At 33.7% G+C, this 26,348-nt stretch overlaps 3 protein-coding genes and 1 long non-coding RNA gene across 4 annotated transcripts; 2 read left to right on the forward strand and 2 right to left on the reverse strand.

The window, feature by feature from the left end:
- Positions 1 to 1,273, reverse strand: LOC145613444 (uncharacterized). The gene is made up of 4 exons (XR_014106951.1): positions 1,171 to 1,273; positions 750 to 789; positions 145 to 179; positions 1 to 66 (listed from the first exon to the last, which is right to left on the reverse strand). It is a non-coding gene; the product is annotated as an uncharacterized LOC145613444 (long non-coding RNA).
- A 6,713-nt stretch (positions 1,274 to 7,986) lies between these two features.
- Positions 7,987 to 13,485, forward strand: LOC145614753 (glycerophosphodiester phosphodiesterase GDPD4-like). The gene is made up of 9 exons (XM_081669819.1): positions 7,987 to 8,371; positions 9,048 to 9,134; positions 9,336 to 9,433; positions 10,052 to 10,112; positions 11,019 to 11,099; positions 11,250 to 11,342; positions 12,059 to 12,148; positions 12,621 to 12,748; positions 12,848 to 13,485. The coding sequence occupies exons 1-9, from the start codon at positions 8,192 to 8,194 to the stop codon at positions 13,011 to 13,013; spliced, it is 984 nt and encodes a 327-aa protein (XP_081525945.1). The 5' UTR covers positions 7,987 to 8,191; the 3' UTR covers positions 13,014 to 13,485.
- Positions 13,486 to 15,277: 1,792 nt separating this feature from the next.
- Positions 15,278 to 16,960, forward strand: LOC145614810 (phytolongin Phyl1.1-like). Its single transcript, XM_081669873.1, has one exon. It carries the CDS (start codon positions 15,913 to 15,915, stop codon positions 16,735 to 16,737), a length of 825 nt encoding a protein of 274 aa, XP_081525999.1. The 5' UTR covers positions 15,278 to 15,912; the 3' UTR covers positions 16,738 to 16,960.
- Positions 16,961 to 18,947: 1,987 nt separating this feature from the next.
- Positions 18,948 to 25,074, reverse strand: LOC145614752 (RING-H2 finger protein ATL7-like). The gene is made up of 3 exons (XM_081669818.1): positions 24,545 to 25,074; positions 24,371 to 24,456; positions 18,948 to 19,657 (listed from the first exon to the last, which is right to left on the reverse strand). The coding sequence occupies exons 1-3, from the start codon at positions 24,854 to 24,856 to the stop codon at positions 19,393 to 19,395; spliced, it is 663 nt and encodes a 220-aa protein (XP_081525944.1). The 5' UTR covers positions 24,857 to 25,074; the 3' UTR covers positions 18,948 to 19,392.
- Between the last annotated feature and the right edge of the window lie 1,274 nt (positions 25,075 to 26,348).

Raw genomic sequence — 26,348 nt, forward strand, 5'->3', positions numbered from 1 at the left:
AACTTCATCAAGCTTAGATTGTGCAGCATGCAATTTTCCCAGCAAAAGCATCTTGTCCTCATCTCCCTATGAAGCTTAAATCCAGTAAGATGCTAGTAATAAAATAAATTTTCTGAACAAGAACTTGCTGGAAAATGTTCATACCGAGCTACATGGAACCGGACCCTTGCTAGATTCTTCTGCAAGGTTCATTCAACATACTATGAATAAGCCTCATCATGCACATCTTGAGTAAGCCATCAACAGAAATATATACTATATGTTTCTGAATTCTCTCAACAACCAGCTGTGAAAACATCCTAAGGTGTCTGGGTAGAAATACTGGCATTCAACTATTCTAATTCACTCAATGTGTAATTTGTCATGTAGAACTTTAACTGAAAAAGTGTGAAATGCTTTGTTTCTCTTCGTTTTTTCAAACTCACATTTCCTTTCTGTTACAAAAAAGTGTCTTCCCTGTTCAAATCATTGGCAGGTAATAACTTCTCTTAAGTGCATCAATGGAAACTGAATTTATGTCACAATACTGAGGTTACATGTAAAGACTACAAGTGGAAAGATAAAATGCATGTAATGGATAGTGATATGCTGTCACATGAGAAGCTATATGCATCATGGCTGCCAGTATTACCCCATTATCTGTTCCTTATGTTTCAGGGTGGTTATTGGGGGGTTGTTGACATGTTACAGGATTTTGAGAGGATCTGCATCAGATCTTAAAACCAATTCTATCTAGTTACTGTCTATACCTTGAGTCATATCAATTTGCATGCTACTATCTTCATGGGGCTGCAAAAACAAAGTTTAGCGGATTAGGTTTATCCTCATAGGAGATGAGTCAATGATGTGATATAATTGCAGTCAGGAGATAATATTATTGATAGAACAACCGAATTACGTTGAATTATTTTGGTTTCAAACGAATAACAGAGAAGCATACAGAAATACTGCAAATGACGATAGTTTTGATCATGTGCACACAAGTAGCATAATAAACTGCCTATTAGCAATACTCTAGAAAAAGATACTCGGTTGTGCTCTTTAATATAAAATAAAAAATCAGTGAAAGACTATTTAGGGTCGTGCAGATAAGGAAGCAAGTTTTCTGATGAACACTGAAGGCTACAACAACAACCACCTAATCCACTAAAACACTATACTGATTCTCACCTCATTACGTCGTTTATTATCCAGCCAGTCCTGTCAAAACACCATCCAAAGATTGGTAACAAATTTCTCCCAACATAGTGAGAAATCACAAGAGAAGAAAGCGATATTAAACCTTCTGTTCATGCAATTTAGAGTTCATATCCTCAAAAACCTTGGCATAATACGCCCTGGAAGCAACAGAGAGACAAATCAGAAACTTATTGCACAATCATTGCACTTTGTCTACAAGCACAGTCTACTATTTCACCTTTTTTCAAGAACTTTTGCTGTAAAATTGCTTTTCTCTTGTTGAGTAAGTTCCAAAGTCTGCCACTAGATCATAAGAACCAAAATGCGTATTAGCATATTTTCTTTTACTGAGCACGGAACATGACAAATTAGAGAGAAATAGAATATAATGGTTTTTGTATTGCTTGTTTATTATTCATCAATAGGTTGAGTATTTATACAAAACCTAAGAACATAAGATAGGAAACAATCTTCCTAAAAGATATACTTAAATAATATCTTAACATATAATAAACCTAAATATATTATTCTCCTAATAAGATCAATACGGAAAATATATCACACATATATTTTCCGATATTATCTCTAACACCCTCCCGCAATCGTAACGGCAGTAACACGAACGTTGCGATTGGAAATTCTTCAAATTGTTGAAGCCGAGATGCACACTTCTTGTGATGTCGCCTTCAATTTTTTTTTTTCTTTTCTTCAATGATGAGAACGTTCATCTTTTCGAACTCATCTGTCATCAATCAAACAGGAACGTCATTCTTTTCGAACCTGCAAATATAACAATTTTTGGTTTTTCCAGAGCAAAACTGAGCTCCAATCAAATATTGGTTTTTCAGAGTAAACCACACTCAAATTTCTTATTGGTCTTTCAGAGTAAACCACACTCAAATTTCTCATTGGTCTTTCAGAGTAAACCACACTCAAATTTCTTATTGGTTTTTCAGAGTAAACCACACTCAAATCTATTATTGGTCTTTCAGAGTAAACCATAATCATGCTCGAATAAACTCACAAAAAAAGAAAAAAGGAAATTTTTGTGAATGGCCCCAAGATTTAACCTGCTCTTGATACCATGACAAATTAGAGAGAAATAGAATATAATGGCTTTTGTATTGCTTGTTTATTATTCATCAATAGGTTGAGTATTTATACAAAACCTAAGAACATAAGATAGGAAACAATCTTCCTAAAAGATATACTTAAATAATATCTTAACATATAATAAACCTAAATATATTATTCTCCTAATAAGATCAATACGGAAAATATATCACACATATATTTTCCGATATTATCTCTAACAGAACACCATCAAGTCTGGATGGAATGATGCAAAATAGCTAGCAAGAATGAGGATATATTGCAAACCTCAAACACACAACTACAAAACTCGGCTTATCTATACAAGTCTAAGACGTCTTTATTCTCGCATCAAAATTTTATAACAATTAGATTTGAAAAATCTGAATGAAATACTAAGATAGCAAGGATGAAAATATCATGCAATTTTTTGAAGAAATAACTACAAAGCTCGGCATGTACATATGATTCTTAACATTCATACCCCGTCTTTGTTGTTTGCATCAATATGTAAACAATTACGAAGTAAATAAGAACACTTAACTGAACAAAGCTATTAATTAATCATAATCAGCATAAAAACCTTACTAATCATATAAACAAGTAATCTATCCAATTTCCTAATTTACACATGTAGCTAACATTGTAGAGTTCTAATTCTTCTAAATGACAATAATTAATCAATCCCAGCACAGAAAACTTGAATTCTAAATAAATTAGAAAAAGTGCATAAACCTGAGACAAGTTGAAGGAGTCAGATTCCAAAGAGGAAATTCTTTTCTGCATCTCCAAAATTTTAGAGCATATTTCAGCTTTACTCTTAACCAATTGATCAGTCTCCTCCACAACTCGCTTCCTTTCCGATTTCGCTGAAACATCGTCGTCGTCATCATCATTCTCAATATAAATGCAATTATACAAATTACAACTTCGCATCAATTTTTTTTGAAATTCCTTCAGAAAGCGCGCGTAAATTTCGATTAAGCTCAAGAAAACACATCAATCTAATTCGAAGAAGAAGACGAAAATCACGCAGAAATTGAAGAAAGAGGAAACAAAAAAAAAAGCTGAGTACCTGATTTGAGATCTTTCTCGAGATTGTGAATTGTAGTAATTTGCATTTGCTCCTCAACAGAAATCTTCGCCGCTTGATCTTCAACATCTGTTCGCAAAAACGAAAATTAGGTTTTCTGTTCATAGTCGGAAATAGAAAATGCTCGAGAGAAAGAGAGTAGAGGAGAGAGAAAAACCGTTCATCTGAGTGCGAAGAGTTTTCATGTATTGCAAGTATTCCTCCATTGTTGTTGTGCTGGTTTTAGAGAGAGAAAGTGAAGAAGACGAGAGTGATAGAGAATTAGAGAGATAATTGTTTGAATTTGAATGATTTGATTTCGATGTTGATGGAAATTGAAGAGTGTTTTTCAGGTTTTATATTCAAAATCTTGCGCCTCGAAACTCAAATGCTCTTGCTTCTGGCCCTGCTGCAACTCTTGCTACGGTGTATTTGAATTTTTGATTGCTGCCTACTGTTGGTTGGTTTTTTTTTTTTTCAACTCAAAAAAAAACTTCGGTAATGTCCGTTTAATGACTACCGACATTTTGTCAAGTAAAGGTGTCAAAATCCGACCTAAGTAAAAAATTACTCGATTTATGAGTGAAAATTTGATTTATATGGACACACATTGTGCCGGCCTGAGGGTAGGCCGGGAGCAATTAGTCTAAGGTGCACCCTTGTGCACCTTAGATAGGTGCAACAACGTAAAAAAAATTAACACTACGCTCTACAAATGAACATTTAGTAAACAAATATGAACTTTTAGTAAAAAAAAGTATGAACATGAAAAAAAAATGAACATTTAATAATAAATAATGAACACATAAAAAAAAATGAACATTTAATACTTATAATGCATATGTTTCATAATTATATTATTTTTTATTTCTTTAAATTTTATATTCATAATTAAATGCATTATATTCATAATAATATTTTATATGTTCATATATGATTTCAAATATTCATAATGTAAATATGTAGTGTTGTTCATGATATATTAATTAAATCTGTTTATGCATATGTTGTCTTTCTTAAATGTTTATGTTCATATTTTTTTACGTATATGTTTGTTTACACAAATTTCGAGTCTAAATAAATAAAGACGGGAAATAAAGTAACAAATGAATTTTATATTAATATGTGAATATTGGGTACAATCTCTGTATAACAGTTTATAATAAAATAAACTAAGTCCTCTGATTCTGCTCCACAGCTTGACGATGACACGTGTGTGACACCTGTAGGATGACGTTTGATGATGTCGACTTGAGTTTGAATGCAGGGTGACGTTTGATGATGTCAACCTGTATTCGAAAGGTTTTGTTTGAATACATCTGAACGAGGGCTTATGAAGCTTAATCCCGTTCAAATGTGTTTGAGTGTATCTGAACAAGTCGGCACGAATTTGATGTGCTTGTTGACTCACTTCAGAGAGAATTCCTTTTGAGTTTTATGAGCTCTTGGAATAATGATTTCTGGATCCCTTCAACTGATGGAGGAATGGTGTATTTATAGGAGATGAGAATCCCTTAAGTGGACTTAGTAGGTTTGGGCCTGGCCCATTTTATGACTTAAAAGTCTTTTAACCTGGTCCAATTTGATTTATTTTATAACCCGAATTGTATTTGATTAATTCGGATTATTTGTTTGGGTGGGCCAAAAAATAATTAAAATGGATCAATAATATGATTTATCCCAAATTAATTTATTTAATTTAATGTATGACACTTATAAAATTTCCGTGTCTACAATGTTCACCTTTGGAATGCTTATATTCACTTTAAGAAAACCAATGCTTACGTTCATATTTTGAAATGTCATGTTCACTTTCTGAAATGCATAAGTTCATATTTTTTTATGCCTATGTTCACTTCTGAAAAGCTAATGTTCACATTTATGGGAACCTATGTATATGTTCATATTTTGCATGATTATGTTCAAATAAAAAAAAAATGCAGAAAATTAGATAAAATTCAATTCGTTAGAATTAAGAAAATCATATACTACCTTTTTTAACATTTGGTTGCAACTTTGGAATATTTTATGTCTCTCAAATAATACCCCAAAGTTGCAACTAAATGTTAACGAAGGTAGTATAACATAATCAATCGAAGTTAATCACAAAGTCACCACATAAGAAATCGAAAATCACACATTTTTATGCCTATGTTCACTTTCTGAAAAGCTAATGTTCATATTTTTTATACCTATGTTCACTTTCTGAAAAACTAATGTTCATATTGTGTTATTGTTACACCTATTTCTAGGTTCATGAGTGTGCACCTAAGAATATGCGGGCCGGGAGTGCCACCGCCTAGGGCCCACGACTTAAGGGGCCCAAAAAAAAGTGTAATTGGGCTTCTAATTTGCTCCATTAGTGTAAGTAAAATTTTAAAAAGTCATATATGAAGAATAATCTACAGGAAACTGGATTGCTTAATTAGCTATAATTAATTTTTTGCATTAATTAAATAGCTGTCAATTAATTTGGTGAAAATCACAATGCACCTTTCATCTCCTTATTTGAATAATAGCTTAGCTTCCCAATTTACAATCTTATTAACTGGTATTATATTCATACGCTTAATATACGCATAATATTGCTTCACATTCTTTCCTTCAATTACCCAAATTCAAGTTCTCTAGATTATGGCAATGGTTAAGACAATTAACAAGATAAATAACAATACAAATATAAAAAAAAATCTATCACCAATTATTCAACTCCCATCTTATTTATATTATTGATTATTTCGATCAATTTTGCATTTGAGGTTTGCTTAAATTCTTTATACTTTACTCTGGCAATTATGTTCATCCTCCGACGTTCGACCCTCCTTGAGTCCTTGATCGATTGCATAGAGGTAACAAAGTAGCTATTACTCTTTTTTTCTTCTATGTAAATGTATTTGTAAATATTGTGCCGTGATTAAAGGATGTGTTTGATTTACTCTAATTATAGTATATAATTTAATTATCAGTATGGTTTTATTATCATAAACTAACTCTAGTGATAGCTAGTATAACCATAATTAATTAGTATAATTTTATTGTTCTCAAAAAAAAAAAGAGTATAATTTTATACGTTTAATAAATGAATAATGTATGTTGGAATCGCTTTAACTTTAGAACAAGAGATGCTGAATGGTTTGGCAGCATTGTCAATTGAAATTTGAGAAGGATATGCTAGAAAAAATCAGCATTGAGTTAATTATAATGATTTTGTGCCACTAAATGCTTGAACAAATTGTTTTTTTTTTCTATGAAACGGGGATAATTAGTGTATTATGAAGTACGGTATAATTTCTCTTAAAAAAAAAAGTATTGTATAATTAGGTTTCAAAAAAAAAAAAAAAAAAAGTGCTGTATAATTTTTCTTTTTGTTGATTTTCTTGTCTAAATATACTCAATGAAAAAGATTAGTTACGTCAGGGGCCCATTTGTAACATTATGCCTAGGGCCCATAATATATCAGGAACGGGGCTGCACATTGGTTTAGTACAACTCAAATTTAAACTACTCCCTCCGTGTTTTTTTAAGTGATACATATTGATTGGCACATAGTTTTAGGCAATTTAATTGACTTAAATAAAATAAGAGGTAAGTGGGGTAGTGGAGTATTAAAAAAATTGTTAAAGAAAGATAGTGGGGTTAATAGTTTATTGAAAAGTAATATATGTGAGAGGAAAGATATAATAAAAAAGTAGTAGTGAGTTTGAGTGGGGACCATGAGAGGAGAGAGATATAATATTTTAATGTATTGTTTTGCCAACAAAGAAAATGTATCACTTAAAAAAACACGGCCGGAAATGGAATATGTATCACTTAAAAAAACACGGAGGGAGTATACTCAACCTAACTCAGTCACTCAAATTGACACCTCTGTGTCCAACTGTCTGATACTATGTGCAAATTCATTTGTTCTAAAACAAACCGCCCAAGAATAATTTTACGAACCCCAATCCAATTTAAAATCTTAGTGATAATTTTGTTTATAACAATGATATACCATAAATGATTGATATTTTCCTTTTAACATGTAACATATGCTAGAAAGATTAATACGAAATACAATATACTACCTCCGTTACATATTATTTGCAACGATTAGACATTTTCCCTCTCTATTTTATGTCAAATCATTACAAATAATATGTAACGGAGGTAGTATCTTGGATTATGATTAGTTTTAGCTTATCTCTCAAATAATATCCTTAACATATATTTTTATCTTAGTAATCTATTAAACGAAGAGTCGAAGCTTTACCATAAGGACGGATGATGAGGATCAATCCTATGATCTAATTAATTTTTCCTACGGAGTATGTCAATATACCATTTAAAATAAGAGAAAATAAACCAATGAAGTATAAATACAAAGTATTTCAATATTCAATTTACTTTCTCCGTTAATTATTATTTGCAACAAATGGGGTGTTTGCGGACTCTTAGGCAAAATTTGTTTGTGAGAGTAAAATGGAGAGAGAAAAAGTTGGGTGCATGTGATTAGGAGAGAGTTAGAGAGAAATGATTACTTAAAAAGGAAAAAAAACATTTGTTGCACATAATAATTAGCATCCAGGTTAGCATCGATTTATAGTATATGTTGCAAATAACCGTTGACGGAGAGTAGTTCAGTTCAATTTAGTTTCGTTTTGAAGCAGTGAACAACCCTCTAGAACGTCAGGCTCAAGTAAACAGAACATGAGTCACAATCAAGCTTTAATTGAACCATCTCCCCACCATTAAACCAATCTCCTCTAAAGCTAAAACATAATTACAGTGGACCTCACTCAAAGCAAGTAACCACTAATCACCGCTTTATAAGTCCGGCAAATCCGGAATCCTAACTACACGGCGGCGATGAGGCGGAGACAACAGCGGCTGCTACAAACCGGGTGGCAGAAACAAGATTCAAACTTCAATTGGAGTCGTACATGGCGGAGACTCGCCGGAAACCACCGGAATCTTATAATGCTGCTTGTTGTCATTGCTCTTGCTCCTCCTATCTTCTTCCACTTTCGTCTTAGACGCTTTCAACAGGTATCCGTTTTCACCTTTACTTGCTGCTTTTTTGATATAGCTGATTTCTTTGATGCTGAATCTTATTAAATGAATCAAACCCAAGTAAGAATTGATCAATTGTTTTTTTTATTTTGGATTTTCAATGTTATCCGATTGAAGGTTGCTTTATTAACTGTGATTAATGTATGGTTATACTTAGTTCAAAGATAGATTGGAAAAAGTTTTGATTTTTGCTGTTAAATTAAGGTGTTTATTATACACTCGGGTGTACCATGTGAATGGAATTCCTAACCCTGGTATACGATGTACTTGGGTGTATATATTATAATGGAATTGTTGTGAACATTATGCTTGGTCTTAATCTTCCTCTGAGCTCTTCACTTTCCTAGAGTGATAGAGTTCATATGCAATTAAGAAATTTGCAGTGGTTGAATAAAAGGGTAGGGGATTAAGAACTCCCCTTGCTCATATAAACCCCGTTGTTGTGTTTTAGATTTCCTCATTTTCATGCTTTTCACATACGTTACCTAAGTTGTAATGCATACAAATTTCAAGTTTCATACTGACTTAGAATCTTATACGAAGTATTATCTCTATTTATTGTGCAAGTATGATGATAGCATTTCATATTAGGTTAGCCTTGTTACTCTCACTGTTGGTGTATGACTAGATACTTTACATTGAGTTTTTGTAGATACAAATGAAGAATTGTGGTTGGATGAAACACCCACCTCTTGTTTGTGCTCATGGTGGTGACTCGACCAATGCTTTCCCTAATACGGTATGATTGCTTATTTATTGCCTTTTACAAATCACTATGGTGGACTTTTGAACTTGTGAGGCTCTTGTTGCCTAAAATATCCCCTCACCCCCCCCCCCCCCCCAAACAAAACACACTCTCTCCGTAATAAAAGACCTCTAGGGATCTTCATGTAAAAGATCTATTAAGATTAAATTCAATTCTATTCGATGGTGATTACAGATGGCTGCCTACCGCAGTGCACTTCGTTCTCGAGTAGACTGCATCGAAATTGATGTTTCTCGTTCAGCTGATGGAGTTCTTTTTGCATTGCATGACAGGTATATTTAGCTATCAACTTATTTGTCAAATTCTTCATGAGGTTTCTTTGCTTTCATTTTGGGCATTGCTATTGTTTGATGGAATGCCTATTAAAACTATCATCATAATCCAACACATTTTTCCAGTTACTCATGCAACAGAGAGATATGGAGGGTATGAGAGAAGAAATTTAAAGTTATTAACGCTACAAAACACAATGCAATAACACTTCATTAATAGCAATGTGCCTTAATTTTGGTGCCAAACCCTGTTATGTAAAAAAGGACAGAGGGAGTAATCTAGATTTTCTTAATGTGCAACTATGGCTTTATCAAATGTATTTGGTTGTGTGACTAGGTTCAGCATTCTCCACTAGTAGAGTTTCATTGTTGGAATTGGGAAGGATATAAGGGATAAGTAATTAAGAATTATCCAACAATTAAGGTCACAAAGTTGTTGTGTCCTTTAAGAGGGGTCACTGTAGAAATGGAGGGACAACAAGTAAAGGGGAGTGAGATTAGCATTCATTGTGTAAGAATTCTCTCAAATGGCACTATTTTGGAAATTGTCAATAATTCAAGTGATAAAGTTATGGTTTTGAAGTTTTTTGGAGATTGATTCAAATTTGACACAGACAGGGAGTTGCAGCGGATATCTGGAAATCATACTTCTAGAGTGGGCTACTTGAGTATGAAAGAAGTGAGTATCTTTGTTTACTTGTTAGTTCCAATTGTCGCCGTAAGAATCTAAGCCACTTGGTTTGCTTTCCTACACACATACATGCAAGTCATCATCCTGATTGGAGAACTGTATTTGTTGCTTATATAATTATATAGTATACAACTAATATTCCTTCCTGGACGTTAGTCTTCAATTTGAGTAAAATAGAGGACACTCTTTTGTTGCATACCTTCTATCCCAGATTCCCAGTAAACCAAATTGCTGCACAAATCCTGGTTATTTTCCCTTTTTCTAAATTGATTGAACTCACATGGAAGCTATATTGTTTCTTGTTTATTACTCTGATCTGGGTACTTGTTTCAACATGGGTGTATATCCAAGAATTAGACTTAACTATTTTGTGGAAACTTTTGATATTTCTGATCTGAATTCCTATATGAAAATGTCAAGGGTCTCTGTTGGAGTGTCAAAAATCATACACTGGTACTTGAGAGTGTTGAGGTGAAATGAAGAGTTTGAAGAACATAGTTAGGATCTAAAAAATTAGAAATTTCTCGAACCCTGTTGCATTTTTCTTCCTAGGTTGCTGAGTACTTGTGTGAAAAAAAACAGTTATGAGCGAAGAATTATTGTTGGCAAATTTATATTTCTTTGCTTTGTCATTTGGTGATTGACTTATAGATCTCTTTGGCACTAGGCCTTGATATCCTAACTTAGTTTGAGACCATGCAGGGTTATTATATCTATTTTTTGTATCAATTGTAAGATCAAGATTCAATCAATAAACCTCCTTGCTTATATTCTAAATATGTAGATTTTGGCCTGCTGTTGAATATATGTATCCACCTTTTCGCAATTTTATACGTAGTAATAGATTTTGACTTGTTGGTAATGCAATTAATATCTTTGATTTTTTGCATGTAGATAAATGAACTGGATGCATCGCTTCAATTTCCAAAAGTTCTTGTTGATCAGAAAGTTCCTACTCTTGAAGATGCTTTACGGGTATATCAAATCTCGTTACTTGTACTATTTTCATGCTATTTAGCAACAATTGATTACACATCTCATTATTTGTTAATACTGTTTGTGAGAAATTATTTCCTGATTATAGTACATTATTTCTGGCTGACTCCTGGTTGCTGTTCTTATCAGTTGGTGTCAGGTTCAGTACGGCAAGTCATCCTTGATGCAAAAGTTGGGCCTCCATTATATGAAAAAGGTCTTGTTGAGAAAATTTTAGCTGTTGTAAGTTTGATGCTTCTACTTTAGTATGCTTTGTCCTATTTTAAGTGTAATTCTTTCTTTCTTTCAACTGAATATGTATGTTATTGGCTTACTGCTGTATGAATTTCTGAAAAAATTGAATTTTCCCAAATTCACATTCTATTTTTTTAATGAACTATTAAGGGTCACTGCAGTGTTTGACATGTTAAACAATGCAAAATTAGTTCTCTTCACTTGAAAAAAATTGTGTTTTGGTTTGATTTTATTAATGTTTGGTCTAATCTGATTTGATCAGATCAGGTCTAATGTCTTGGTCTGGGTAAACATTGACCATATATTTAGATCCACCTCAACGCATATTTTCCATGTATCTAATCCTCCTGATTTTATTAATATGCACTTAATGATATATAATAATAAGTATATGGATTAAGAGGTTTTGATCTTGTCTGGTTTGAATCATTCTGTCCCTTCTTTGTTTAGACTTTTGATATATTTCAGTGTAGTTCTGAGCTTTTTGTTGCTGTTGGGAGAGGAAGAGTTACACTATCAAGTCACTTAAATACGAGAACTGAAATAAGCACAATTAAGTTGAACACTGGGAGGTTTTTATTGTGGCGGTTCTCTAGTTGATTCTCACTTGATATCCACAATTTGCAAGTGTATTCTTTTCACAGTTCCCAGTTGTAGATTCTGTGCTCTACATTAACCTTGAAGTATCTACTGTATACTTACAGGTAAAGAGAACGCATTGTACGAATGGCATTATATGGGCAAAAAGTGACACTTTAGTGAGGGAAATTATAAGACTCTCCCCAAACACTACGGTAAACATCGATTTTGTTCTTGTAAAATCATTCCCTCTATAGGACCTGTTCTAATTATGAATTCTTCTGTTTCATATCTGTTTTTCATGAATTTGTTAAAGAAAAGATCAAGATGCTTTTTCTATACTTATGTAATCTAGTGGCAAATTGGCAATTAAGGACACACTGGTCGTTAATTTGGTTGGTAGCATATATATTTTGTTTGTGGTGAGTGCTGGCTATTTGTTGTTTTGTTCTGAGAAGCTGTTCCTGCAAGTCATGGTCCTGTTTAGAGTTCCGGTAGAGTAATCACTATTAATACTCGTTCTTGCTGACAGTTTCCTTAAGAGATTGCTCTTCACAATTTCACAAATTTTCTGACTCTTCAAAACAGCTTTAGTCATTTAACATCCATTCTTGTTGTTAGAGCAATTCCTTCTGTTAGCCTTTTTCGGTCCGTTTCATATTTATGTCTTCTTGTGGTGTTCTGTAGGTTGGTTATATCGTTATGAAAGATCCAAAAACTGGGTTTCGATCCAATTTGCTGAGGATGAAAAAGGCAGGAATTGTTGGGGTTTACCATCCACTAATTGATGAAAAGCTTGTCCAAATCCTTCACTGGTAAGCATGTTGACAAGTTTTGTTGGTCAACTTTACACAACCGCCTTGTACATACAATTGAGCCCTTGTTGCTTGACTAATACTGTATCGGTTTGGCAGGAGAAACAAAAAAATCTATGCTTGGACGGTGGATGACATGGTTTCGATGCAGGATATGTTAATTAATAGTGTTGATGCTGTTGTCACCAGTAATCCAGCTCTTCTTCAGCAACTCATGCTAGACACTAGAACTCTGTGTCTAGAGGAAGGCTTTTCTTTGCTATGATGATGCTGTTGTGTCTTCCTGTTGATTCCGTCCGACAGATAAAGACCACAAGTCCACAACACCACATATTAACAGCACTTCGATTAAGATCAAAGATTCTAGTAGCATCAACTTTATTGTGTTATTCAACGCCTGCTATATTCAGATCAATTCTAGAGTGCCAGAATGTCGGCACTTATTAGTTTCAAACAGATTGGAGATTGCACAGGGAGTACAGATTACAGAAGTATACTAACAGCAGGGATTTGATCAGATGGCTTGTTTTTTTGGTGGTTGTCTAGTTCATGTCATTAAGGAAGGCTCTACTTAATTACAATAGATGCAGTAGGTTCTTGTAGGCTCTACTTAATTACAATAGGCTCCTAATGTTTCCTTGATTGAGACTGGCATTATTGTGTACGAACAGTTAAAATACGATCAAAGTTATACATATTTATAAGATATACGAAGTAACTCTTTTATTTTCCAAAAATATTACTTGTAGCTTATAAGATGTACTAACAGACTTACCCTAACATCATAGTTCTTAATAATCCTATAGAAAATGTTTTTTGAATGATAATTGTTTTGATATTTCTATTGTAAAAGGCTAAGATTAGGCTATTCAAGTTCAATTTAAGGTCAAATCAGATAACTTGTTTATAGGTGTAAAAATGACGATGGTCAAAGTCTAAAGCACAGAAAGTTAAAAATGATGATGCATGAAAGCATATAAAATCTTAGTGTAGTGATGTTGTGATTTTTTAAGTTATGAAACGTCATCTATGGTAAGATGTGAAACATGGTACTCGTAATAGCAAGTGGAATTTGATTACAAAATCTCCTTGATAATTTTGTTAAATATATGTCATGACATATCGATCATTACAAGCAATTGCGACATGTATTCGAGTTTAATGTGTTAATATGCCTAATATGGAGCAAATTCCAATTATCTTCTTATGGCTTGGTTGTTTTTCTACTGAAATTTCTGGGAAAGAACTTCATTCAGGCAACTATTCGAGCGTGACTATAAGGCTCAAGCATTTGGAATTTATTTATTTTTTTCATGTATGCATTCAAATTAACATGTGGCAAAATTGTATGCAACTATACTTATTACATTCAACACGTATGAAGTTAGGTTTTTTTTTTTTTTTTTTTTTTTGTTTTTTTTTTTTTTTAAAGTTAAAGAAATGGTAATTTATCAATTTAGATATTTTAGTTGATATGGTCATAAAAGGAAGTGTACACTCATTGGACTATATTTTAATCCACCATGAGTCCACAATAAATTATAATTGGGGTTGTTTAGGACTTTAGGTTTTGAATCAGGCAATGTTTAAAGCATATAATGAAGCAGTCAAATTAGGGGCATGAAGGATTTAGTTTTTTTTAATAAATAAGTTTGGAGATTTTGCAATAAAAAGCAAATTTGGGGGAAAATGTATGAAAAGAGGGTAATAGAGCACCATGAAGAATCATATCTATTGTATATAAATTTAGTATATGTTTATTTTTTTCCCTGAACTTTTACCGCACAAGTTCATATCTACAAAGTGTGAATATCTACATCATATGCTTCATATTAAAAAAAAAAAAAAAAAAAAAGGTTAATTTCATGTATAATTTGAACCCAAGATCTCAATGTTTTCCACTAAAGAATTAACTATTGAGTCACATCATATGCATGTTAGTGTATATTTTACCCTTAAACAAAAGGGAAGAAGATAATATTTCGAAGAGATTTGGTCACAAATTGTGTAAACTAGGAAGAGGAAAGTGTGACAATATGGAGTATATGAAGAATTGGAAGTAGTCTCAAATGGAGGGTAAAAACAAAATATACTCTCTACCTGTATAAATTAAGATAAAAATGTTCATTGTAGTAAACTGACAAACTCGAAGCAATCTACTCTAAGTACGAGTTTCTTTTTCTTCCGGTAACAAGCAATATTTCATTGAAAAGAAAAAAAAATACACTTGCAAAAAATGACAAATTTAAAATGACTTGAGCTAAATGATTCTTTTTTGGTATAATTTAAAAAACTCTAAAACTAATTAAATAGTGTAATTTTTTGGTTTCAAAAAAAAAAATAGAGTAATTTTTTTACCAAAATCCGAATGCACTCGACCCCACCTAGTATTAATAGAATTGAATTTGATAATACCAAAGTAAACTTTTTAATTCAAACCGAACACTTTAATCTCACCTTGATAAGACTTAATTAAAATAAACCAAATCCGACCCGTCAATCCGAACAACCAATTTGTCACCTAAAAGACGAGGAGGGGAGCAGCCAGCTCTCTCAGCAGGAGAAGAAAGCTGACCCGGCAAGACACCGCGTCAACCCATAAATTATGAACAAATCAGTTACCCCATCATTACATTTTTGCTGATACTGCTTTCCCATAAACTGCCTTCCAATTTCCCTCCTGTGACCAGGTCTACCACCATGGCAGCTTTCCAAGAAGGTGCTTTTACACGCAATTCTGCTTGCTTTCACTAGAATTATTCCTTCCTTCTACTTCAGTAAGTTCATTCTTCGAAATTTTTGTATAAGTTTTTCAGTATTCTTGACAACTTCGCCATTGAATTTCCTGTATTTTGATGGGATTTGTTTGTTGGTAATACTTATTCCAAAAGAACGAATTTTTATTGAGTATCAATTAGGTTATGATGTGGGAATTGATTCACTATGTTAGGGATGAATCATGACTGACTTTTTTCTAGAGTTTGAAGATTTTGCGTTGGAATTGTTCTGGTATTTTTTGGATGCTTTTGAATTACTTGCCGATGAAATTATTGCTTTCTGCTTAGTATTTGCTTCGTTAATTGAAGATTTGGTTCAATTCTACTTTATTCGAATCAAGATTCTTGCTTAATTGGACTGGAATTGAGTGCTGTAAATGCTAATTGATGGGTTCCATGGAAAAGGGTTTTGTGCATTACTGTTGTGTTGCGAAAGGGGGTAGGATATTACAGGCATACAGTGGAGGAGACGATGAAATCGAGAAATTGGCGGCGTTGTGTTTGGAGAAAGCTCCTCCATGCCATAGATGGTATTCTCAGACCATGAGTAAGAGGACTTTTATGTTTTTGATGGAAGATGGATATGTTTATTTTGCCATTGCCAATGAGGGTATTGGAAATCCTGCCCTTCTCCGGTTCTTAGAGCATGTTAGGATCGAGTTTAAGAAGATTGCCAAGAAGGGTTCGGGTTTAGGTAGGAAGGGGGGTGCTTCCAATGTTAATTTACAGGAACAATTGGTTCCTGTGATTCGGCAATTGATCACCTCTTTACAAAATGTTTCACAAACCGGAGCACATGGTGGTAGTGCGAACCCATCTTCATCTCCTTGTGTTTCATATTATGGGGAGGTGGTGGAAGTTGCAACTTCTACTAAAGCACCTTTGTTAGGTAATAGTAAGCCCTTGAAGCAAGACAAGAAGGTTAAGGATCATCACATGATTGCCATGAGAGGTGTTGAGCTTGAAGAAAACCGTAGGTCTACAGACCGAGGGCACAGGGGTGATTCAGACTCTAATCCTGCAGGTGCAACAGTTTCTCCATTGGCATTGCACAAGGATATGAGCTCTTCCATGAGGCTGAGGTCCCAAACCTCCAGAAGAAAATGGTGTCGCCTAGTACGGTTAGTTCTTATCGTTGATGCTGCAGTTTGCATTATATTGTTTCTAGTTTGGCTGCTGATTTGTCAGGGTCTCCAGTGTGTTCGTCGTTGAGTATTATTTTTTTCTAAAATGTTATGGATATTGGAGGACATAGTTCCAATAACCATAATTTTACAGGATTCTGGAGTATGTATAGCAGTTACTTTTTAGCCTGTGGCGTAAACATTACTATTCTGTAGCATTCAGTGCTAGAATATGTGTACAGGTCTATAGTTTCAGAACTTGAATGTTACATGAGCTGTCAGCTATCATATTATTTAACAGGATTACTCAATACTTGAGCTCTCAGTATTTCCTGCTTCTTAGTTGAAATTGAAATCCAACAGTTTTACTTAATACTTAAGTTGTTTGGGTTGTTTTAAAGCCTGATCCAGGTTCGCAAACCTGGTATTGTTAACGGAAGGGCACTCAGGCCTATATGTCAGCTCAATGAGTCAATTAAGTTGACCAAATAGCCTTTGTTAGCTCATACATTTTATTCTTGTGAATTGGTTTGCATAATGAACTCTTGTTCTTAGTAGTTTAATAGAGTATCATTTTGTACTTTTTCAGTTTTCTGGGGGATGATATACATATGTAGCTCTCTTTGTAAAAAAGCTTCATGATAACTGGTAGGAATCATTGTAATAATTTTCTGTTAATTGATGACTGTGACTCTGCGAGACCAAGGTTTAGCCGTTTAGCGTTCTTGTGAGGCAGTTAGACTAGTTCTAGATTAGCTTTGAGTTCAATATGCATCGCGAGAGCATTATAGGAAGACCAATTTACATTCAAGTTTGATTCGCAAAAGGGAAAGAATAAAGAGGAATGTCTTAGTGGAAATTGAAACTTTTGAGTAAAATAGTTATTTTGAAGGATTTTATTTCTGCTGGACTACCAGGTTGTTTTGGATAACGTTTTCCACCAACTCTGAACCAAGCAATCTGTTTATACATATGGAGTTTATACTGCCTATTATTCTTGTCAATTCAGCCTATCTGATTTACTACACACTAAAATATAAAAAAACGTATTACGAAGAGTAAGAACGAATCCATATTACAGTAGTAGATTTTGTTTAAATTGATGCATAATGATCAAGTAAGACTTTATTTGAAATGGATCGAAGGACATAAGCAGAGCACTAGAGCAGTAGTTGGAACATTGGTTGGATCGAGTTCGACAATGTGAGACGTTTGGTTGATGCATGAGTTAATACGACGTTTGGTTGATGCATGAGTTTATACGACATTTGGTTGATGCATGAGCTCATACGACTTTTGGCTAATGCATGAGTTCATATATATGTTGAAGCGTAGTTCCTTCTCTGTTTAGCTTGGCACAATTTTATTTGGTTTCCTGATAAGCTCGAACATTGGTCAGCATACTAAGTTACTTAGAGGCCTTTTCTTATAGTTTGAGAGGTTATCAGGAGTTTTGCTATGGATTTTGGTCAAGAAATTTCTAACAGGAAGAAACCTGGCCAAGCAAGGTTTGGCTTAAAACCAAAAATAGTACGAAGTAAAAATTTCTCTTGAAGCGTAGATACACAGCCTTAAATAATGGTCTGTGCAATCAGGTTGGCAAAAGGCAACCCAATCCTGGCTTAATTTTGGTGTGTCAGACACGATCAGCTGTTGTTTAAGTGAGACAACTCAGAACACACTCCTACAGTCCTACCATGCCTTAAAAGAAGTTGATAAGTGGTTGGAGGTGCTACAGCCCATAAGGCCAGGTTATAGAAGAGACCACACTTGTATAAATACGAGTAGCATACAAGTTCTCGGTGCATACATTTTACAGATAAGAATTCGTACGTAATATGTGAATTAAGTAGCTATGGAACTATACTATACTATATTACATGTAAGTGTAGTTGCAGAGTTGCTTGATTGCAACTTGTTACTCATGCTTAGATCAAGTTACACAAATTTGAATCGGATTACAAGCAGGGTTAATTCGGAGAAATTTTGAGAGCATAAAATCTTATTCAGGCCTTCATTCCTTGAAACTTGTATCTGTCACTGGAATGGATACACTTTGTATAATACCGCATATCATTTTGACGATCCGTATTCTTGTAATTTGCAATTGTAGATTTATTTGTAACAAGGAGCCTACTATTACTTGTTATATCCTCTGTTTTCTTTTACTTGTAACATAAACATCGAAAACGCACATTAAAAGAGATTAATGTAAACGTTAATGCCTTGGGGCTACGTTGTAAATAAAAGAATATGGGAGGAAGTTTGGCTGATTGCCATGACACAACCGTAGCAGCATTGACTAATTTTCTTTGATTAAAAAATATATATAATAATTTTACATGGTTTCACTACAAGCAACTACAAGAGATAATTAAATAGCTTATTAGTTTTACATACTTCTACACGAATACAACGAGACAACACAATCAATAGCCCTCTCTGAAGTCTGGACAAGTACAAGTTCCTCGGTTGATAAACACTTGCAGTATACAATGCCATTTGATTCAACACTGATGTAAGAGTTCACATGATATCAATTTCACACGAAGCCCTTTCTCACATGAATTCAGGCAAATGTTCCAACACAGCAGAACAACTCATCCATAACACATCAAGAAAGATTGCTGATAAGATTTACCTAAAGCCATCTTGTATTCTAGATTTCTGTCTTCCCTGTACAGGTTCCTACCTTTAAAATTCATCTCACACGTTCCTGTTTATCCCATAAAGGAGAGCTAACTCACAAAACCTGCACTCTGCTTAGCCGAAGGGTGTCATCTACATTATCTGAGTCTTCAGATCTACTACTATCAGTCTGATCATTATTCTCAGACTCCGAGGCTGGTGGGGTTTTGGATGAACTGATAAGGGAAAGGCGACAGAGTGGACAGGTGGTATGAGTGGCTAGCCAAAGGTCGATGCAGTACAAATGAAATGTATGACCACATCCAGGTATCTGTTGAAGCTTATCTTCTGCTTGGTACTCCCCTAAGCAAACTGAGCATCTGAGATATGGTTGATTTAATGAGATATTTATACGTGCAAATAAGCAGAAATTTTCAGGAAGAAATTAAAATGAAAAAAAAAAAAAAAAAAGTGATGCAAGAAAATACAGAGAAAGAGAGTGGAAGTCAATTGACTATGTAGGCGACATGATCAGCTCAGTTCCTAGATCACCAACAAAACAAGGTGAGAGAATAAGAGAACTCAATCAAAAAAAAAAAATCTATTTATCAGTATTAGCAAGAGTTCATATAGCATAACCACGTCAAAATATACAAGGTGAATGGAAATATATCAGCTGAAGCTATTCATCAGTATTGACAAGAGATCATATAACATCACCAGGTCAAAATATAGAAGGCATACGGATATATATCAGCTGAAGTTATTTATCAGTATTGGCAAGAGTTCATATAACACCACCACATCCAAATATACAAGGCGTATGGATTACCGGTATTGGCAAGCGTTCATATACCACCACCACGTCAAAATATACAAGGTGCATGGAAATATGTCAATTCTCCAAAAATAATCAAATCTTCATCTCGCACTTTCCAGTATCACTCTGACACTGAGCAATCCCTACATAGTAACTCTAAATCTTCACTAAAAAAAAGGCCTCATAGTGTAGATATTTGGTCTAGATAAAAAATATAAAATAAATAAATAAAATAAACAAGCAACAAGCAAGGTACGTTACACAGCTCAAATCAAGGCATGTTAGTCCAGAACTAACTTTTATGTGGGATCACAAAAAACAAAAAACACCACTTTATGTGGACTTCTTTTTTCTAGTGTAATACCTTATAAGAACTATAACTTTATGATAACTAATCAACTATCCCTTTACAACTTTTTTCATACAAAACAAACTTTTAAAAGCATGATGCTCTAACTTAATCACTAAGGGTATCAAAACCTCCTTTAACACATAATGGTGACTAGATGAAGGTCACACAAGATAGCTGCATTACAATCATAGGGATTAGGGAGTATTTTTAGGGGGTGGGGGGGGGGGGGGGTGGGGTGTGTGGAGAACAGTACTCAGATTTAAATAAATTTCCCAGTAAGATGATTTCACAACAATGGTGAAGGATGATGGAGAAAATCTTTAGAGAATTGGGCAGATTGTAGGACTCATGAAGAAAAACAAATTGTTAAAGAGCTTCACAAAAACAATTCTACCAATTCAAACAAGAATTTTTACAATTAAATAGGATTAATGAATCATATAAACCAACTTTAAGTATTGCTTTTTCCTATTCTTTTCCCCCAGCAATCACATCCTACACACAGACATAGCTTTCTTTAGTTACTATAACTAAAACGTTAGATGGGTCAAAAATTCACAGTGATATGCACCTCCGTATTCTAAAAGCTCAATGTGACCAAAACTATATCGACTGGTCAATTAGTTTTGATAAGGAAAGAAAGAATAACCCACAGGTTGTTGACAAGATAAATATAATCACCACTAAATTATTTTAAGTGCCCATGCAACAGTTTAAAATATAAGGTAGAATTAATTCAACCTTAAACGGTAGTTCTAAATTGAAGATGATGACTACACATATATCAATTAACATCCAAGCACCCAGGTATAACTCTAACATCAGTTACGTAGGACGGTAGGAGCAAAGCTAACAATTGATATATTTCAAGAATGAAGTAACCAAAGAAAAAAAAAAGAATAAACCTAGAACTAATTGAAGGAAAACCACAATATCACCCATCTCATGTAACACCCCTGAAAAATTATTATAAAACTTGGGACTGGATTATGAACAACCAAAGATAATGAAGACATAAAGATGTATAGAAACATGACACTGCTTGGAATTCAAGAAAAATCGTGTGAACCGTAGGCATGATATGTGTTCTGAAGTTGGCATGGCCAAGCCAAACCAGCTCACATGTCAAACCTGGCTGCAATTCAACACGGGCAAGACAAGATGCATTACCAGGCGAACCAATCCAAGTGACAAGTGGGCATAACAGAACCAAGCACAAGACCAGCTTGGCCTGTTGGGACAAAAAGCCCACCCAGACTAGCCCACAGATCATGTATAGTAAATTGGTTGATGACAAATATATATAGATCAGCAATTAGAAAAACAAAGTTAGTTGTGTCACGTTATAGAAAATCAAAATGGCTTATCTTGGATACGTTTGTTGATCTTAACTACTCTGTCTTGTCTGGATTCTGGACCTTTCACTCGTCACACCATAACAATTTCACAAGATTAAGTATATCATATACCTTAACATATATCTTTATATTACTAATCGTATGTCTATCAGTCTATCACTCTATCATACATCACTTGCTTTCGTCAAGGCGTAAACCAATTACATAATTTATGTAAGGAAATATTGGGGATCTGATGATTTGATCATAAATCATTATTATTTCATTCAGGATTAATGACATAATTCAATATATCCCGATATAGTATCTAAGATTCTAAGGAAGTATTTGACAAGATTGAAAACACCACACAAAAATGTTCTACTTAGGATGCTAATGGACCAGATCAACTTTCTGGATTCAACGACTAGACACATTTTCAGTTGGCCCTAATTCGTGCTATACTGCTACAGATTGTAGTAGGCTTGTGGGGATGCTATATATGTACATAGAGACCCCTTGACCATGTTAAAAATGGGAGCCTTATGCACTCATTTGACATTGAGTTGCATGCTATAAGATGCAAACACAAGTAATATGAACAATGTATCCATCCTACTACTCGCTTTATCTCAAATATGTTTCAAAAGCTGAAAAAGAACAAAAATACTACAGAACTAGTTAAGATAAAAGCGATATATTTGATAATTTTAAACATGTAAAAGTGAGTTATGCCATGCATTCATTGATACTTACCATAATGAAATGTGTGAAGAGGAAAACACGTTACTCCATATTTAAGTGTATACAGTAGAAACTAGAAAGCAAACAAACGTTTCAGGGTATCCAAAGAAAGAATAGCCGTTGAACAAAAAGGGACATAAGGAGCATTAAATAATATCTTGTTTGTTGACCAATGGCCATATCAATTAATGATGACTCCACTTATTTAGCTGCTAGAGCTCTCAAAATGTTTTTTTTTTATTTGAATCACATTAATTCATTAATTTATTATATTTGGGGGCAGAGGTAGTAAATTAAGGAGCAATCCTAAGGAGATCAAACTAGTTAGGGACAGGGTAATTTGGATACCCTCTCCATGTTGGATTGTCATTCCTCTTTAGTCTTCACAAACATAAAATAAAACCTAATGAAAGTTTGAAATTCAGTCGGCCCTAAGATAAAGAAACAGACTAAGAATAACACCTAATGAACATTTAAATTCATTGAAGTCCTTGAATATGGATGCAGAACATTGCATACTCCAAATTTCACACCGAAAGACTATGAGATGTGCCATTAATGATTGGTTTTATAAAAAAATTAGCGACCCGATGTAAAGAATAAAAACTTCCCTAATGTGTAGGGATCATCTTACATAAGACAACTAGGGTTTTATAACTGGCGAGGTACTAGTTTGGATGATTACAGTTGCAATAGGAGTGTATGGCTTATATAGTTGTATTGTTTCTTGATCAATTTTATTGGGAGGTTAGAAAGGCTCCAGGTACAATAGTAAAACAAGCACATACTAACCAGTGAAGACCCTGAATAGCATCTCTAACATCATGCTTGGATAACAAATAAAAAGGGAAAGGAAGGGGAAGGAAATAGGCGGAAGGGAAGGGAAAGAAAGGGAGGGGAAAAGTGGAGCTTCACTTTCCCTCCAAATCTCTCCAATTTAGGAGGGATAGTAAAAAGAGGAGGGAAAATGAATCCATCCCTTTCCCTCCCCTTGTGTCACTCAATCCATTATCCAAACAAGGTGCTTTGTCCCCCTCCCTTTCTCTTCATTTCCTCCCATAAAGGAATAAGGAAAATGTGATAGAAAATAAAATATACTCAATGCACTAATCAGAAATAAGTGAAGGGATGGAGGACATAGTACTAAAGGAAACAGTTTGGGCACCACAAATCCAACTCCAAGTTGCTTCAGGCACAACATTAGGCTTGGACTGAAACTGCTCCACATTTGAAAGTTCTATTCTCCATTGTCCCTGTAATCATGTCATTGCACAGATTCACCAAGTACGCATACAATCTATTCATACAATATCTCATCACACTGGCTATGTCACTTAGACTCTACTACAAACATCCAACGCCAGTACATTTTCTCTACTAAACCATTTTCCGAAAATTTTGCATAATTTAACCTATTACTGAACTTGAAGTATTGTGATTTGTGAAGAGTCCACGCAACATAGCTCATCAAATATCATTCATAAATTCATGCCTATCCAAGGTCGGCCCACAATTCTTTCAACCATAATTGCTAAATTGAAAGACTTTAAAAACCACCTTAGTTTTGTAATCTGAAAAGAAACCCACTATAATATCTTGTTTATCCACCATCCAACAAACAAATTTGAGTCTCAATGAACAGTTGTCTAATCCAAATTTAATATCCCCACATCTTTAATAACTTCTACAATCACATAACTACTTCCATCACTGTATAAACCAAACTCCACTACCTTAATTGAGTACACTAACTACTTTTTACTAATTATTAAAATTAATTAAAAAAAAAAAGAGCATATTAATACAAAAATAAAAATGCAAGAAAAGGGAAATTACTCACTGTGTATCTCTAACAGAAAAGCTCTCCTTATACACAATAATTGGCAGCATCTCCCTAAATTCTTTCTTCAACCCCAATTCAACCACCTGAAAAATGAAATCAAACCATATTTCATCATACAAATCAATAAACAATGCTTGTAAATTCATCAATCAACTAACAAACAACCATTACCACAACAGCATCGGAAGCGGCGGCGGCGACAGCAGCAGAATTAGACGCTCGCATACGAAGAGACGACCAATCAACACTATGCCTTCGAAGATAAAAGAAGTAAAACAAGAAAATGATGATCAATGTGAACACGATTGGCCCAGAAAATATAATTGCTTCATACAATTTCACTGCTTCTGGATTACTACCACTAACACCGCCGCCATTGTTGCTTGTAATCAAGCTCGTATCACCTTCCATTGGATTCGATTCAATAATGCGGCGATTACTGCTACTTCTCCTACCATTGTAGGATGCATTTGCAGTCGACATTTACAGATCAAACTCGGAAATTAGGGTTTTATAGCAATGAAAAAATGGAAGAAAAACACAAATTAAATTGTGAAATCCTAGGATTTGAGCAGATTTATAGTAGAAAAATTATGTAATTTGATAATGATGTCAGAAGAAATCATGCCGGAAAAAGATTAATCTGAAGAGTGTAGCATGCAGTTCCATCTGTCAAATAATATAGACAAATTTTCTAAAATGACGAAACTCCCAAATCTCAAGTATGAGTCATGCCCTATATTTTTATATTAGGTTTAATACTAATAAAGTAATAATTAATACTCCCTCCGTCCCCAAATGACAGTCTCTTATGTCACATTTTTAGTCCCAAATTGATAGTCCCATTTACTTTTTTCAAGTACCATTAATATCAATTTTTTTATCAAAATTCTCTCCAATTGCAACAATATTTGTGCAAATTTAAGTTTTCAATATAAATTTTGTTTTTCAATGTACTTTTATTACTTTCTCTCTCTACTATTTTACATATCCAATGTAAATTTATATTTCCAATGTAATTTTACTACTTTTATTTAAGTTTCTTAATTCCCGTGATTTTTGCCCATAAGGGACTATCATTTGGGGACGGAAGGAGTATATGTATATTGTCAATTTTTGGATTAGCGATATCGATATGCTACACTACAAAAATCTCATTTAGTCGGATTATTTTATGGTATTTTATTAAAGTCTTAGGAGGCGGTATTTTATATTGGATTACGGAGTATTAAAAATTGAATCTAGTATATATTTCATAAACAAATGGAGATATTTTGATATAATAATCTACGGTATGTTGTCAATTTTTCGATTAGCAATATCGATATGCTACATTACAAAATTCTCATCCAATCGATTTATTTTAAGGTTTTTTCGTTAAAGTCTTAGAAGGTGGTATTTTATATTGGAATATTTATGAATTGAATTTCGTCTGTTTATAGAAAATAAGTGGTAATGTTTTAATATTACTCGTAGTATAGAGATATTAAAAACAAGTACTCCGTACTACTTTCAATAATCTATTTTATCGTATTTTGTTAAAGTCATGAGAAATGGTAGTATTTTATATAGGCCTATTAAAATTAAATCTCGTCTATATTACAAAAAAACAAGCGGTAGTTGTATGTGTGCTTAAAACAAAGTTATGAAACATTTTTTTTTTTTTTTTTTTTTTTTGATAAGAGAAATATCTTTTGTTTTTGTTTGACGATATAAATTAAGTTACCTTTGTTGAAAAAAATAATAAATAAATCTCGTTTGACTTACTTTTTTGTAAACATTACTCTACTTACTTTTGAAAAGGTTTGGCTTAATTTGTTTTTGCTACTCATTTATTTCATGTGACTTTACTTTTGTTAAATTTAACTTTATCTTTTGTTTTGCTTTAAACTCAATTTAATTTCACTACTATTTTTCCTCAAACATGTTTAAATAAGATGAGCAGAAAGCTCTTTATGGTTGGTATAATCTTAAA

Source organism: Chenopodium album, chromosome 25, assembly GCF_948465745.1.
Source record: "Chenopodium album chromosome 25, dcCheAlbu1.1, whole genome shotgun sequence".
In the NCBI taxonomy this organism is placed as follows: domain Eukaryota; kingdom Viridiplantae; phylum Streptophyta; class Magnoliopsida; order Caryophyllales; family Amaranthaceae; genus Chenopodium; species Chenopodium album.